The 15,841-nt window shown below is 38.7% G+C and overlaps 1 protein-coding gene across 1 annotated transcript in view; it reads right to left on the bottom strand.

Moving 5' to 3' along the window:
* Positions 1–372: 372 nt before the first annotated feature.
* LOC112570633 (spectrin beta chain-like) overlaps positions 373–15,841 on the bottom strand; it is a 44,321-nt gene continuing 28,852 nt past the window's right edge. The window contains 17 exon segments of the mRNA XM_025249171.1: positions 373–3,053; positions 3,441–3,587; positions 4,420–4,495; positions 5,091–5,184; positions 6,210–6,338; positions 8,596–8,772; positions 10,378–10,508; positions 10,773–10,903; positions 11,148–11,252; positions 11,560–11,651; positions 12,434–12,518; positions 13,091–13,229; positions 13,348–13,592; positions 13,915–14,025; positions 14,639–14,902; positions 15,092–15,296; positions 15,443–15,651. Coding sequence (XP_025104956.1) covers positions 2,895–3,053; positions 3,441–3,587; positions 4,420–4,495; positions 5,091–5,184; positions 6,210–6,338; positions 8,596–8,772; positions 10,378–10,508; positions 10,773–10,903; positions 11,148–11,252; positions 11,560–11,651; positions 12,434–12,518; positions 13,091–13,229; positions 13,348–13,592; positions 13,915–14,025; positions 14,639–14,902; positions 15,092–15,296; positions 15,443–15,651 — 2,499 coding nt within the window. The 3' untranslated portion in view covers positions 373–2,894.

Here is a 15,841-nt window from a genome sequence, read left to right as displayed (position 1 = left end):
GACTGTCCTCCAAGTCGCCACAATACTGGCAAACTGCAGGCAGTTGACAAGAAGCATGTATTCATGTGTCCTTCTGTCCTGTAATGTTCGTTGCTAGTCCTTCAAATGTACCTTACTTGATATAAATTTGTGTTGCTATAAAAGCAGCTCCAAGATTTAATGAATTTTGAATCCTACCTGCAGATACCTTGACAGGGCCACACCAAATGATTTCATGGGCCAGACATTCCCCACCCCCAAGGTGGAGGATCTATATATTTAAAAAAAAAAAATCAAAAGAACAACAATTGAAACTGCACACTCAAAGGGCATCTTCCTTACTGTAGTCTGTAATCCTTGTGCACAGGGGTGGGGGGACAAGTGAATTCAGGATTTAGTTCTTGTTCTTTATTTTTTATCTTTTAAGCAAATACAAAACCATGTGAAGCTCCCAATATAATAATACTGGGTGATGAATGAAGCTGGAAAGAGGAGATGTAGGAGACGCATCGATGAATGACCTTCCCACACCTGCTCAACGAAGTTCTATAACTTAAGACCTACAAATTATGCTTCTGCAGTGACAATAATGGCAAGTGCAATTGGTACGAATGGATATGACTGCAGTCCGTACAACACAGGGTCCGGCAGCGGCTACACAGGACAAGCAGTGATGATGGTTCTATAAGAGCATCTACATTAGCTAGCTATGCTAGTTTTATTTAAAAAAATTTCCTGTTAAAAAAAAAAAACAGGAAGGGAATAACAAAACACTACAATGAGAACACTGTTCAATAGAAGAAAATGTATATGTTACAGAGGACAAAATGTTAAACATGAGAAACTTTATGAGCTCAATGAGAAGTACAAACCAGGCACACTTGTTGTCCAAAGTTGCTATTCCTTTAGAAGTCAGTCACTTTTCTTTTTTTCCTGCAGTGTTGCACAAATCTTATGCTCCATCTGGACTATTAACAAAAACAACAAATCTGCACTGACTTACATCCCTTTCTAATAAAACATAATCCTATAATCTGCTATAAAACACAGTGAGTTTTGACTGAAATTACACAAATGTTCCATTTTGCACACCATATTCTCTTGCAGAAAATAAAAATCCTGCCCTGCAGAAGTATGTTCAAATAGCAAAGTACAGACCACCCTCCCCTTCCATAAAAAAACAAAAATGCAAACAAATCTCCTTTTAACAAGAACTAGAAAATGACTTTGCTTTCCAGGACACAACATACATCAAACCATCACAACAGCATAAAAGTGACAGCATGATTAAATCATGTACAACGGGTTCGTATCTACAATGGGCCTATAGGGGTTGGGGAGTGTCAAGGAGCTACGCTTGCATCTGTAAAAATATCTTGGCAGTCATGAGCACAACGGAAAGAAGCAGCGAGAAAGTCCCACTGCATGTAATTACCTCTTGCCTCATGAACAAGCTACATACAAGTTATAAGCCTTAAATGGCTGTGCCATGGTATTGTCATAACAGAATAAATGTCTATGTATCAGTTTCAGAATAACCAGAATCACAAAAATGCTATGCAGACCCAATGACTGCTATAATCAACAAAACTGTTCACAACACTGCTGCCGACTAAGAATATCAGAACAAAATGATTTGGCAATTAACGTTATTTAAAAAAAAAAAAAATAGACCAAAAACTGGTAATATGTACATGGCAAATATGGGACAGAAAAGTGTGGGGAAAAGGATTTGAGAAACAATTATTTTATTTGCTACAAACACAAAGGTGCTGAAATAAATGGTGAGGCTACAACAGGTGGGGTGGGGAGATGCTGTTCCACTGCCTTGCATAGAGGGAATGTGGAACTACTGCCAGGAACCACGTGCACAATACTAGAGTATGATGCACAGAAAGAAACTCGAGTGGAGGCAGTCTCTGGCTAGGATGTTGCTGCTACTGGTAGCCTGTGTGCCGTTGCTGACAAACCCACCACATTCCACCATGGCTATGATGATGGCTGATGCACGGCATGTTTTCTCCTCTGACACATTATTCAAGAGAACTGATGTTTAGTTACAGCCCTCATCAAGTCTTAACATCTGTTCCCTCTTTTTCTTCGAAAAGAACATGAACATGTGTGAAGCTTACGTTTGCATGTCTACAGGGCTGAGTGGTGTTGATGTGATCTTTGGCTGGTGTGCTGAAATATCACAGGTCGTCAGTTTGATCGAAAACAGCCCCACCACATAAGTTGTTTGACAACAATAAACACAGCTCTGGATACCACCCCTGGCCCTCAAGGCTGCTAGCTCACAACCTCTCCATGCAACACGTGAAATGTTCCAGTTGCTTCTGTCTCCCTGGCTGGAATGTCCATCCAGGATAGTTCTGGATCTTAACTTGAGCAACTTTATCATGCTAAACAGACTTGGTCGAATGGTGTGACCACAAGTTTTGTGATTACAATTATCCGAGGTTGGAAAGGGAGACAACACAAAGTTGGGGGGAAGGGGACAAGGGCAAGAAGAGAGAACCAAACCAACTCATGCATCCATACAGATTTACAGGACAGGTCCTTTTGAGGACTGGGCAAGCCTATACACATACACACAATGCACTGACAATGGACATGAATGAATTGAGAGTCAATTTACTTGTCTTCATTCATCAGTTTTTCTGAGAAGGCAAAATTGAATCAGGATGAGAAGAAAAAGCGGAAGCAAAATGGACAAAATGCCGAAGACATCACTGCAGAGAAGGAATGAAATTTGTTCCTTGTATACAAACACATCTTAGCCATCTGATTTTCAGAGATTCCATTTGAAGCGCATGTTATGACTGTCAAAATGTGAATTTGAAAGAATTTGGAACCAACTCTGACACACGCCCCAAAATAAAAAAAAAAAGCAGACAGGTGTAAATGAAAGTGGACTATTTCTTCTTCAAGGTGAAGAAGCCACGTTTCTTGTGTTCTTCCTTTCCCGGGTCTTCTGTTGTTCTTGCTGGCAGTGTCTGAGACCTTGATGGTATGCTTGTCCCCTCTGGACCAGTCACGGAGTTCATTTTACCAATCCACAGATCTCGCTCAACCTAAAAAAGCGTAAAACTGTATCTGACAGTGTCCAATCATGAAATATTATTTCTGTTAAATGTACTAGCAATGATTACTAGCATGCATCATCAAGATCACAATCTTGCATTTCTCATAAGACAATGGCTGCAACCTAAATGAATGGCACTGGTAGCATAGTTTACTTGGGTTTTTTTTTAAAACATCAGATGCTGTTATTTCATTTTTAAGTATTTCTGCTACGAAAAAAGGAAAACTGACATATATTTTTAAAATTTCTATAGTTGAATACATTTTACTTAATAAAAGAGAAAACAGAAATGCCACCTGTAGACATAAATTACATTGACCTATCTACAACTTGTATAAGATCTTTACAGATCAGCAACACATTAATAATGACGCACCGAATCCTTTGCTTGGAAAAGGTACTCGCTGCCTGTAACTAGGCGAACACGGAAGACATGGGGGCGCTTGGTGTAATCAGTGGCAACGTCACAGGTGGCTCCGACCAGTTCCATTGGAGGTTCATGATGAATGCGTGTGTTAGGGTCCTTGTAACAAAACACAAAAAATTTGGCCTAAATCTGCCTGCACCTAATTAAACTACTGTGAAGACATAAAATGTTTAGACTCCGCATGGCTGGTCTGTGAAATACTCTTAGGACCCTGCATCTTAAAGATTTACCAACTAAACATTCACACTGTCCAATTCACAACTTAAAAAAAATTTCAATAAGACTTTTCATAATGTAAGCCCCTTTTATGACCCAAAACATTTTCAGTCATATTTTGCTGTATAAATGTCATCTCTATTATGACTACCTCCCCAATGCGACATGGCTGATTATTTGTATACTATTACAAGTTTTGTTTGCTGGTTGCATGTTGAAAACTTCTGGTTGGCTGAAATAATGTGAAATAAAGTACATTTTGAAAAAGACTGCTTGTTCACTGGGTTGATTTGACATTTGGTGTTGGGTGGACTTGGTCTTACATGAGATTGGTGATTTTTAAGAGCTTCATTTTCAACATTTAAATAAGTGAATTTGAATTTATAGGTGTTTGAAGTCAGAGTGTATGGAATGAAAGAATACTGGCTGATCTCCCTACTAAAACCCTTCTCAGTTAGGACCTGACTAAGGTGGATTTTAGAAAGTCTTAATGGTGGGTTTACTGAATTACATATTTAAAAAAAGCATGATCAAATCATAATTATGACCATCATTCTCATCCTTCATAGTTTACTGAAGATAATAAAATGCAAAAATAACTCTTTCAGCAGCACTCCAATCTGTAAGAGACAAAACTGACAAATCCTGTTTGATGAAAACTAACTCAAAAGCAAAAAGTAGAAATGGAAAGCCCAATAACTTGTGCACTCACAGACTTGGCATGTTTCTGATCTTTATAGCAGGACAAGGAACTTCCATGAAGCACCACGAACACCTTATCCCAAGACCTGTATTGCAACAATCATAAAGCAAGTATTCTATTATTATAAGGAATTCCAAATACAATCGCAATAGCAAATCTCTTTTTTATATCAAAGTATCATCTCATTTCCCTTGGATTCAAAACGATAGCCATGTCTGTGCAGATCACATGAGATATACTAAACAGACCAGTGCTTGCCCTCCTTAGGTTATTATCATCAGTACTCCACACAACAAACTGGTATCTGGTCTCATTCTGTTATCACCCCAAATGCTCCACACAACAAACTACTAGTGCCTGCTATTGTCAGAATATCAATACCATTGCTGCCTTACACTGAGGGAATGCATTAGTGTGTTTGCAAATTATTTAAAGAGAAAGAGACAAGATGTTATAGTAATTGGATCCTCTTTATGTTTTTTATACTTGTCTTTTATTTGCCATCATTACTGCTGTTTATCCTTCTGTCGCTCATGTTGTTTGCTTCTTCTTCTGTCCCCCATGTGTTGCCCATGTCCTATTCTTGTTAAGAACATGCTCCTTAGGAGTGTGAGTATGTGTTATATAAATTTTGCATTCATTTATTATACATAAATATATAAAGGCGACTTGAGGCTCACCTATTGCCAGCTTTCTTATCACCATCTCGTTCATGCTTGCGCACAAGAATGCCTTCTTCATGAGGAACTTCTGGTGAAGCACCTGCAGCTGGTTCTGTCACAAACATGTCTAATATTATAACCTTTTATGTACATGCTTAAGGCCTCTCCATTCTAAAGTGCATATCAGTGTAAAATGTTTTGTGTTAGTGATCATCCCAACTTCGTATTCAGCAGCCCACTAATTCATGCCTGGCTAGCTTCATGCCAACATGTTTAACACGGGCATAAAGATGCAAACAGGCAAGAGTTCACAAAAAATATATTCAACATCAGCAGGCAAGTTCCCCTTTGCACAGACAGTACACATGGATACACACAGTCAAGCATGCATTCTCTGTCTTTTTCTCATTCCCTCATACGTACATGCCACTCTCATGATGATCAATCTCAATTAAACAGATTAAATGAACAGTCTTTGAAATGATGTGACATCTCTGATACTCTCATTAGTATGGCAATGACTTGAAGATATATCAAAGCAAAAAACTGGACATAAAATAAAACTCAGTAAAAGGCAGATGTGGATCAGCCACATCTGCTCACAAACAAGACACAAACTGTGCCAAACATGTTAACAATATGGGTTAGCCACATCGTACATTAAAATTCATGTCTGATAACTCTGCAGGCAGATGTTGATTAGCCCTGGAGACAGACATTAACTCCACCACCCATATTCGCAAATACCACTGCTTATCTTGTATACAGGGAAAGTTGGCAGCAGGCACAAGACATCGCACAATAAAGAGGACTCCCAAAGCATGTTAATCACTCCTCCCACAAATACCTCTGGGATGATATATGAATTGCAGTTTAAAAAAAAAGACATACTCAGGGTGGATGACTCTCAGATTGAGGTACAACTGAAGACACTTTTCTCAAGATGTCCCTTTCTGCTTTTGTCGGATTTCTTAAATTCTGTTACATCAATGAAGTAGCCTATTTGCTGAAACTGCGACAGCAATAAATCTGCAGGAGGAAATAACTCTGACGAAATGTATTTTGCCAGACGTCGTAAACAGTCACTGCAACCACAGAGGTCTATTAAATGGTCCCATCAGAGCTCAACAACATTACCTTTCTTTATCACTGGACCCACATCTTCACCTGCTTGTCCGGGCTCGGGTGTACCCTCAACCTCGTCCTTTTTGCGTGAGAATAATTTTCCAAATGGTGATTTGGAGCGTGAACGCTTCTTCTCTTTTTCTATCATGACAAACCATTCATGTTTAGGAAACTAAAAGTTGTGGCTACATTCAAGCCAAGATTAGAAGCTGCAGGGTTAGGTTACACTGCCGTCAAGCAAACTGCTACATTGGCAGCCACGCTGTGCCCCAAACCAAGCATACAAAAATCCCTCCAAAAGCCAACCTTCTTGCTTAAAGGCACGTCTACAGTCACATGTCCTTTAAGACTTGCTTCAGTGCAGCAACTCTCTAAATGAAAGGAACTATTCAAAGACACCCACCATTGCGAAACTAAAGGTTAGTTTCGATTATTGAGAAAACATGTTATGACTTATTGTTTGCAGAGCTTCAAACCTTTGTCGGCCATACTTCTTCAAAGATGAAAACTGAAAGTGATGTACAAATGTTCAGGTCCTACACAACAAATAAATATAACTAAGACCAAAACACAGCCATCAACTTGTGGTTTCAAGTGAACTTGAGTCCTTGTTATGTGTGTAGATTTAAGGTACCCCCACTCCAACCCCAAATGCACTAACTGTAGTTCAGCAGCACAGTGATGCACACAAATTAATAAAATACAGCATTAACATGGCAACCACCTAAGAAATTCTGCTCATACAAATGCTCAGGTTGTGGTAGTGGAGAATTATTAGACTGATAATTTATTTTTTCACAAGGAAAAATGCTCTCCTTCATCCAAATCTTGACACGGATGTACTATTAAACTGTATTGTCTATAGCTCACCCCCCCCCCCCCCAAAAAAAAACCAACCACCCCAAACTGGTCATACTATGACTCATACCAAAGGGGGGAGGGAAGGTTCACTCTGTTATTTCAAAGCTTTAAATATGCAGAAGCTGTACACTGAATGCATGTGAAGGCAATGTCAGCAAGTTCACTAGCATTTATGCTGCCCAAAGTGCACAACACATTTTGGGCTGCCTTGTCTTGGAATAAATATAGAAGTGATTATTTATTTATGTTCATGTTAAAAGCTGTTGGACAGTAAATTTAAAGTTTACTACTAAATAAGTTAATGCACAATATAAGCTATTATGTCGGAAAATCAACCCACAGTTAGTGTATGAACTGCAAAGTTAGATCAGTACGAATCTAAACCAGTAACCAATAATTAGTACATGCACCAACGAGTTACTCTTCTAGTGTATGCAAGGCACCTGCCACAAGTTGATTCAATCAGTCTGGAGATCTGTGACACATGGCTTCACATGGGGCATTGTGCCCATCCCATCCACATGATGCAAGTTGACCTCCACAATTGAAATTAAAAAAAAAAAAAAACCCAAGTGACCACAAATGCTGCATGGCAAGCAGTGCACAGCTAATTTTAAAGAGCAAAACTGGGAACTTTTTCCTGTAGAAAAACTATAGCCATGCATGCATAAAAGCCCTTCTATGCAAGTCAGCAATGTACAGAAGACCTATATTGCACTGCTATGTAGGACAGCATGCTCAAACTGATTTGAGGAGAAACTTCCCCAGCCCACCGCCACTGGGGTCTTCAGCTACAATCAGGACTAAATCTTCACATTGTGAATTCTACACCATAAACATCTATCTAGTAAACATCAATAAAATCTATGTCTACTCAGTTAATGCCAAGCATTACTGTCAGTCAAGGTGGGAAAAACACAAACAGAAAAAGTGTGAATACATCTGTACATAAAATGCATCAACATTATTAAAGAAACCTTTTCTGAGCTGATCTATTAACACATTCCCTGGATCACATAAAAAAGGTTTTCATTCAGTTTTTATATATAGACCATCTATCAATGTGTAGAAGTTCATGTGTACCTGAATGCACTATCAGGTGTTATTTTACAGTCAGCATCATAATACATTTCTTTTCACTGAATCCTACTATCCCGTAATTTCCTTTCTAAGGGCAAGTTGATTAATCAAGAGTCAGTAAACTTAAACTGAAAAGTGCATGGGTGAATGTCTGCAAGCAAATTAAATAGGAGTGCACCTGAATGCATACAAAAAATACAGGACTGATAGTGGAGTAAAATGAGACAAAGAGAAAGCAGATAACCCATACACCCCAGTTCAGCATCAAATGATTGAAATTAGTTGAAATTGAATGAAACTCGTTGTCCTGAAAAAAAAAGAATGGTTAATAATACACATAAACACTGAGAGGCATGAATGATGCATATGTTTACATACATGCACAAACACACTTGCATGCACACAAATTTGGAAATGAAGCACAATGATTCTAGCTGTGAGCATACACAACACATACTTGAGCCTCGTGGGGACACTGCAGGAGGAGAAAGTTGTTCAGGGGATCGCTGTTGGCCTCGAGGGGTGTCCCTGGGTAGGGAACGTGATACACGCTCCTCTTCCCTGGGTGGAGGTGAGCGGCTCTCAAGAGTAGCGGCCTTTGTCACTTTTATTGGAGCCTCTACCTCTGGCTCTCCTAGGACAGGCATGCACACACACCGACATGCAGCAGTGCATACAAAACTAAAGGTTACAGTTAGTATACTGCCAAGTGTGAATGACTTTCCATACATCTTTCCCAAGCATTGCTTAAGTGATTCATGACATAAAATAGGTTGAGGAGTCTTGACAATGAATTCAGTATTATTGTCATTATGCAATATTTATACTTGGGTTAGATGTAATTTTTGAGCCATTCACACTCTGCTTTATTAAGAACAGCATGCTCACAACATCAAAAAAAAAAAAAAAAAGTCAAGGAGCATACTACAACACATACAACTCATAACTGTGTGCACGAAGATTCCTCTCAATTATTTCCACTATAGAATGTTTCATCATGCTAGAAATAGTACTAGAGAAAAGTTCTGAATGCTCTGGATGAATGAAATTCTGGTCAAGTAAACACAGCTGTAACATTTATGAGTCGACCCCTACAGAACAGGTTGTCTTGATAACCTAAAGATAACCTGTACCATAAGACAGATCGAAGATACCTGTACTGCCACTTTCACAGTACTTTCTGTAATCAGATGTATGAAAATCAAGAGGGAGCTGTCTAAAATTTCATTTATCTACTGCACATTGTTTTCTTTCACTAACTCTTATGTAAAAGATAATATGGAATAAAAAAGAGCTAGGAGAACACATTTGAAGTAGGAAACATCTCATACTATTTAAACAAAAAACCAAAACAAAATAGGGGTATGTGAAAATTCTAGACTTGTTCAGACTGTTGACAGTAATGCATCCAAAATTCTCAGTAGGTCGCAAAGGAACAGATGCTTGCAGTTACAACTAGACAGAGATGGGAACTGAGACTGGCTAGCATTACATATGTGAGTAGGCATGCTGACATAATACAGTGACAAATGATCACAAACACTAGTTACTAGCTTGCCATTTCAAACACACAAACATCAATAAATTAATAGACAACAAGGAAAAAAAGATACATGAATGCATTTCATGCACTTATTAAGATGTTTAGAATGGTTGGTCATTTTTTCAATCTGTCTTTCAAAAAGTGTGTGTGCATCATGCATGCAAATTCCTACAAACACATGTACATCTTACTTATAGGAGAACCAGTCTAAAGTCTGCAGTTCAAGAAATAACTAATAAGATCTACGTAAATCCAGGTGATGAATAAAATCATTTCCCAAATGATGCAAGACATGTCATACTGACATGATACCAAACCTTTCTGGAAACTGATGACAAATAAGCACGGAGGCAATACACATCAACCTTCAGCATAATAATATTGTTCTTCCACATATCTGATTGCGCCCCACCCACTCGAAAAAAAAAAAAAAGTCAATGAACTGTTCCACTTGGGCACTGCTCTCTTTGAACTGTCACACTGGGCCAAAACACAACTGTTCAATAAGATATGAGAAACACAGACACTTGCTGAATTTTACACTACAAAAGCAGATCCTACTTCATGTGCCAGAATGAATACAAACACCATTTCAGTTTAAAACCTCTTGCATGTACACACTCAGAACTACGCTATTGCTTAGAAAGCAGCCACTGGCACCAGTCTGCTGTTATCTAAGGATGCTACACAACAAACCTGCTTCCTGGTCAACTTCCTGTTCCCCGTTGATCAGAGCACTGGGCCTTTCAACCTCTTCCACTGCTGCAGGCCTGCTCTCTACCACTGGGGCTGCTACAGGCTGCTCTATCACTGGCTCAGGAACTGGCCTATGAAACACAGGAATCCAATATGGAAGTGAGTACATTTACTATGCACTGCAACGACTGATGCACATTTTATGAACTGCTCACCACTCAAAGCCATCACACATAGCAGAGCAAGGAAACTGTAAACTGTGCAAACAATGGTCAGCACGGTTCTTAACCCATGCAGTGTTACTGTTCCTGCAAAGTGAATGAATATATTTACTAATCAGCGAGAACAAAATATGATATAAATACACTTGTTTCTTAATAAGGGACACAGCTTACGTGGGTGGTTTTGGAGGCAGAAATTCCAGAATATGTTGTCGTCTCCTTTCTTCCTTTGCTCGTGCAACTTCTTCTGGATGTTGTCTACGATACTCCTCTTCTTGCTTTCTCTGTCGGTCTTTGATTTCAAACTAAGACAGTCAAGAAACAAAGTGCTGATTTAGTGACCCTGCTTACACACAACTTTTCATATTTTGATATTTGTTCCAAATTTTAATGCAAAAGGTCTGATATAGCTGAACACATCAGAACAAGCTGGCACACCTAAATGAATAATCATCAAATGATAGGACAGAAAGATGAGGGGGAGAAGAGAGTAAAACAAGGGACCAGAATTTCACATCAGCACGTTATACACATGATAACAGTACTCACTGTTGTTGGTTTTTCTAAGGCAGCAAATCTTTCCTCTTGTGTTGCAGCAGCTTTTTCAAAGGCCTCATGCTTTTTGATGAGATTTTCTACTGCATCAAGTGTATCCTATAACACGATGTACACAGGCAGAACATACCATTAATCTATGGCCAATCTGACAGTAACAAAACATGGACTATGCTAGTCCTAACTGCATCCAAATAGACAGTTATTAGCTCTTAACAGCCTTTATATTGAACAACAAATTCCAAGAGACAAGAGCAATTTTTAAAAAGTTTGAAATTAAAGCCATAAATGCATGTTTATGGTACTTGTGAAAAGTTACTAAACTATAAAATACAAACTGGGTCATTTAGCAGCAGTTTGCACAATAAGCTCAGGTCATCCAAGAAAATTGATATGAAAAACTTACTCCTAGGTCCTGGTTAAGCAGGTAAGGTTCTTGAGCCACTAACCATGCCTCTGCCACTGCTGCATCTCTTGCAAATTGGTAGACTTCCAAAACTACAAACACACACACACACTTCCTTTAAGTAAAAAATGTAAAACTTGCAATCATATTTCACCCCAACCCAAACGTGAGAAAATAACACCCTCCTGTTGGTGAAATATGAACTTGACATAAACAGAGAAAGGTCAGCTCCAAGGCATCAGCTTGCCTTGGAATAACATAGATTTACAGTCAAGTCATCTCAATGAGTTTCCACATAACACCAGATTGAATTCAGCCAATTTGATAATGAGCCTGCCTTCTAACCCAATATGTAGTTAATGAAATTTATATCTCAAGCTGAATGTACACGTAAGGTTTCCTGACATGTGGTAAGCTACAACAAATCTTGAATCTGTTGCTGTTAGCAGTTTTCACCCCAAAATATGCTCATCTTAGTGTATTAAATGTTTATGTGGGCTGTTCCTGTCATGTGTTTAACGGTTCTGACTAGAAAAAAAAGAATTTAATATGTGCACTTTACGACAACAATGGTCCCAAAATGGACATAAATTTTTTTTTCCATCCTTACAAGATCAATGACAAGAGCAGTAAAATGATAAGGATGTAAGTACTACTACCTATTTATCCCTGGCCTGGTTCTTTTGTTGAGAAATGAGTGAATTTTATTTTCCAAATATTTGCAAATATAAAAAAAAAATGCACAATACACATTTGAAAAATATGTATCTGATATGAAACAGGAAGGTTTGCTTCATTAAAACAATTACAAAATTTATATTTTAACTGGAAAGTCCTCCTCTTCCTGAAACAAAAATTAATACTCAAGGCTTACTGAGCTGAAGATGTTCCCAGCGCTCTTTCCAGAGATCTGTCATGTCAAGGCGCTCTAGTGTAAGCTGAATCAACTTGTCCCGCACCTTCAAAACAAACAATTTTGGAAATAAGTATTTGTTTGCTAATAAGTATTAACACACAAAGTCACTAGAGTAAGTGCTTACTGCAATGGCTAACTTTTTAATCTATGTGCAAAATTAAATCAAGATGTAGTGAGAGAGAAGTTTAGAGAAACATGACAAGTGCCTTCAAAAATATATAATAAATGCAAAATTTGTAAAGCGCATACTCACACTCCTAAGGAGCATGCTGTTAGCATTTAAGAACAAGAAGGAAACATCGACAGCATACGAGGGTCAGGAAAATAAAAAAAAATAACATGTGAACTATAAACGAATAAACAATCGTATTAATGAATAATAAAATCAAATACAGAAAACACAAAGACTCCTGACTGACGCAAAGGGAACGTTAACCTCACCAACACTGACAGGCTTTGGGTAGCCAGGTGTCAGGTATGGTTGAAGATGAAAGTGTGTGTACACCCCACACCCCCTTTGATCATGGCCACAATGTCTCAATGAAGCCAGAAATTTAAAATAGAGGCCCAAGTCAAACATTAAGGGCATTAAAGCATTCTTGTTTCAGCTCTCACCTCCTCCTGACGGTAGTGTTTTCTGTTGAGAAGGTCACGGCCCAAATTGATGCAAATAGCGAAATTTTCCTCTCTAGCATCAATTTCTGCCTTTAAGCTCTGATGGTTGTTCATTAGCAGTTCCACACCAGACACATCTCTGCAGGAAAGCAAGAAAGACAACAGGATGGTCTGAACATGTATGATTCAACGATGACTCTTCTTAAATCTAACATTTTAAAGAAGCATTACAAGCCTGACCATATCAGCATACCCACCTTGGCTTTTCTTGGGTGTTCATTTGGCGGATGATGTCTTCCATCCACAGGTGAAGGTCATGGGCCATCAGCATGAAGCGATAATAGTCGCTGGCATCGGCCAAGTTAACACGCCGTGTCTCCACCTGGATGTGCAAGTTACGCCAGGCTTCCACCACTTCTGCTTCCCGTGCTTGGATCTCCATGGCCTTACTCCCTGCATACCCAGCTTGCAACCGAACAGACTCGGTCTGAATGGCTTCTACCTGTAGTCATATGCAAGTAGACTCAGAATTATTCTTCCTGACTAGTTCTTATTTCACAAAAGCATTGAAAATATACTTTGCAACTATGAACTAGATGAACTATGAACAGGTTTTTTTTTTTTAAAGTATGAAAAACATTTAAACTCCACAGCTCAGGTTAACCCACCATATAGTGTCATAATGTCATTTAGCATTTTTGTTTGTTTGCTGTACTGCTCAAGTTCCTAAAAGCTCGCTGTTTATAACCCCTAAATTGATCCTTTAATGAGAAGTATGGATATCAAAATACCACCTTAGATCACTGTCACAATTGAGAATTTACCTGAGTTCCCAAAGTGATGAGGTCATGTTCGAAATTGGCATGTTTGCGCTGCAGAGCTGCCACACTCTGCGCATCCCGTCCAAGGTCTTCTGGGATGTAGTTTTCTTTCTCCTGGAAATACAGGAATAAAATGTACATTCAACACCATCATGAGCAGAGGCATCTATAAAACTTATGAAACACATTCCTTGAAATTCAAAATATAAAAGGCATCAACAGACCAACAAAGAGATTCTGGATGATTATGAAATGTCAATTCTACCTCAACGAACTGTTCAAATAAATAATGCAAATTATTCAATTAAACTGTGCAGGCAGAACACATCATGAAACACTTATCTCTGAATGTACCACGATACAGAATGTGTCTTCAACTCATTCAAGGCATCAAGTTGTGTACATACTGTGAATAACATAGTGATCAGTCAGCAAATGTGAATAATTGTGTTTATTTTGCTCTTACCAAAAGACAAAAAGAGTGTTGAATAGCAATATGATTTATATGATTGTCATTATGGATTACCATATCCTAGAAATTAAAAAAGGACTGTGTTCCACCCACACACAAAATCAAGAGAATATGAATATATGGAAATAAGAAAAATGTAAGAAGCAAAAGAAGGGGGAGAATTAAGGAGGGAGGATGAAAATGATGCAAGAGTTGATTTTGCAATAATGTTGATTTGAAAAAGACAAAACAAAAAAACTGTGATGATGCACTCACATATATACGCTCAAGAGTATCCTTGCATTCATAAAAGAACTTATGGAGTTCCCATGAGGCCTGCAGGAGCTGTGTGCGTGTATCAATCAGCTCCAGCAAGTCTGCCCAGGCCTCATTCACATTGTCCTTCCATTCTGCTATGGTGGCAGAGTCTGAATGGTCCAAAGCGATTAGCTGGTCACAGATCTCATTTGCCGAAGCCACACGCTCTTGACCAATGCTTTCTGTTTCCCGAGCAAAGTCCTTAAACTGTTCTTTCAACATCTGGTTTTTAAAAAAACAAAACAAAACAAAAACAGTTTTTCAGGAATATAAATATGCTGAAGTTAAAATTCTAGAGGTGGATAAAAATTTATTTCAATACGAGCTGATGATATGCCCAGGTGTCAAGTAATGCAAAAACAAAATTCTAAAATGCATCATTTGCAATTCTCAAAGAATTCCAAAACTCACCGTGACATGTTCGTAGTCTTGACCAGGCTCATTTGAGCCAGCAACCACAGACTTTTCTGCAATCCACTGGAGAAGGTCGTCAATCTCACGGTGCAAAGTATAGAGCTTGAAGACTTCCTCCAGTTTGCCCCGCCGCTCTCCTGCCAAATCCTTTAGCCCTGCATACAGCTTGTCCACCTGTGACTGCCGGACTGCAATTTGATCACTGCACAGAAACCCACACAGCAATGAAAACAGCATGTAAGAAACACTAGTACTAACAATAATTCTATTACATGCCATACAGGCAACTTTTTTTGTCAACAATCCTCTCAATGAGTTAACCCCAAACAGCAAAGAATGCAACCTTACCTCTCTGGATGTTCTTCTTCTATAAGTCTGCGGCTACGCTCGCCAAGTTGCCGCACAACCTCAGCATAATCTTCCACATTGTTTTCTAAGGTCTGGTGTTTCTTCATCATGTTTTGAGCTCCCAGCTCATCCTTTGCTCGGTCCTCTGCCATCATGTACAGTTCTTGCTCGCTCATCCACGCCTCAGCCTCAGAGGCATCGAAATAGTACTAAGGCACAAAAAAAAAAAAAAATCAGAAAATCGTTAAGAATACAAATCATAAAGAATTTTACAAACAGACGTATCTATTATCAATAAAAATCCCACAAGCCTGTTTTGGTTTTTAAAAAAAATTTGAAACCAGATTCTAAGTCTTTCTCTGCCTTATCTGCCTTGGCCTCTCTAAACTCATGACACAA

Source organism: Pomacea canaliculata, linkage group LG8 (genome assembly GCF_003073045.1).
Source record: "Pomacea canaliculata isolate SZHN2017 linkage group LG8, ASM307304v1, whole genome shotgun sequence".
NCBI lineage: Eukaryota > Metazoa > Mollusca > Gastropoda > Architaenioglossa > Ampullariidae > Pomacea > Pomacea canaliculata.
The sequence above is the reverse complement of the archived record's forward strand: the minus strand, read 5'-3'. Positions and strand labels throughout refer to the sequence as shown.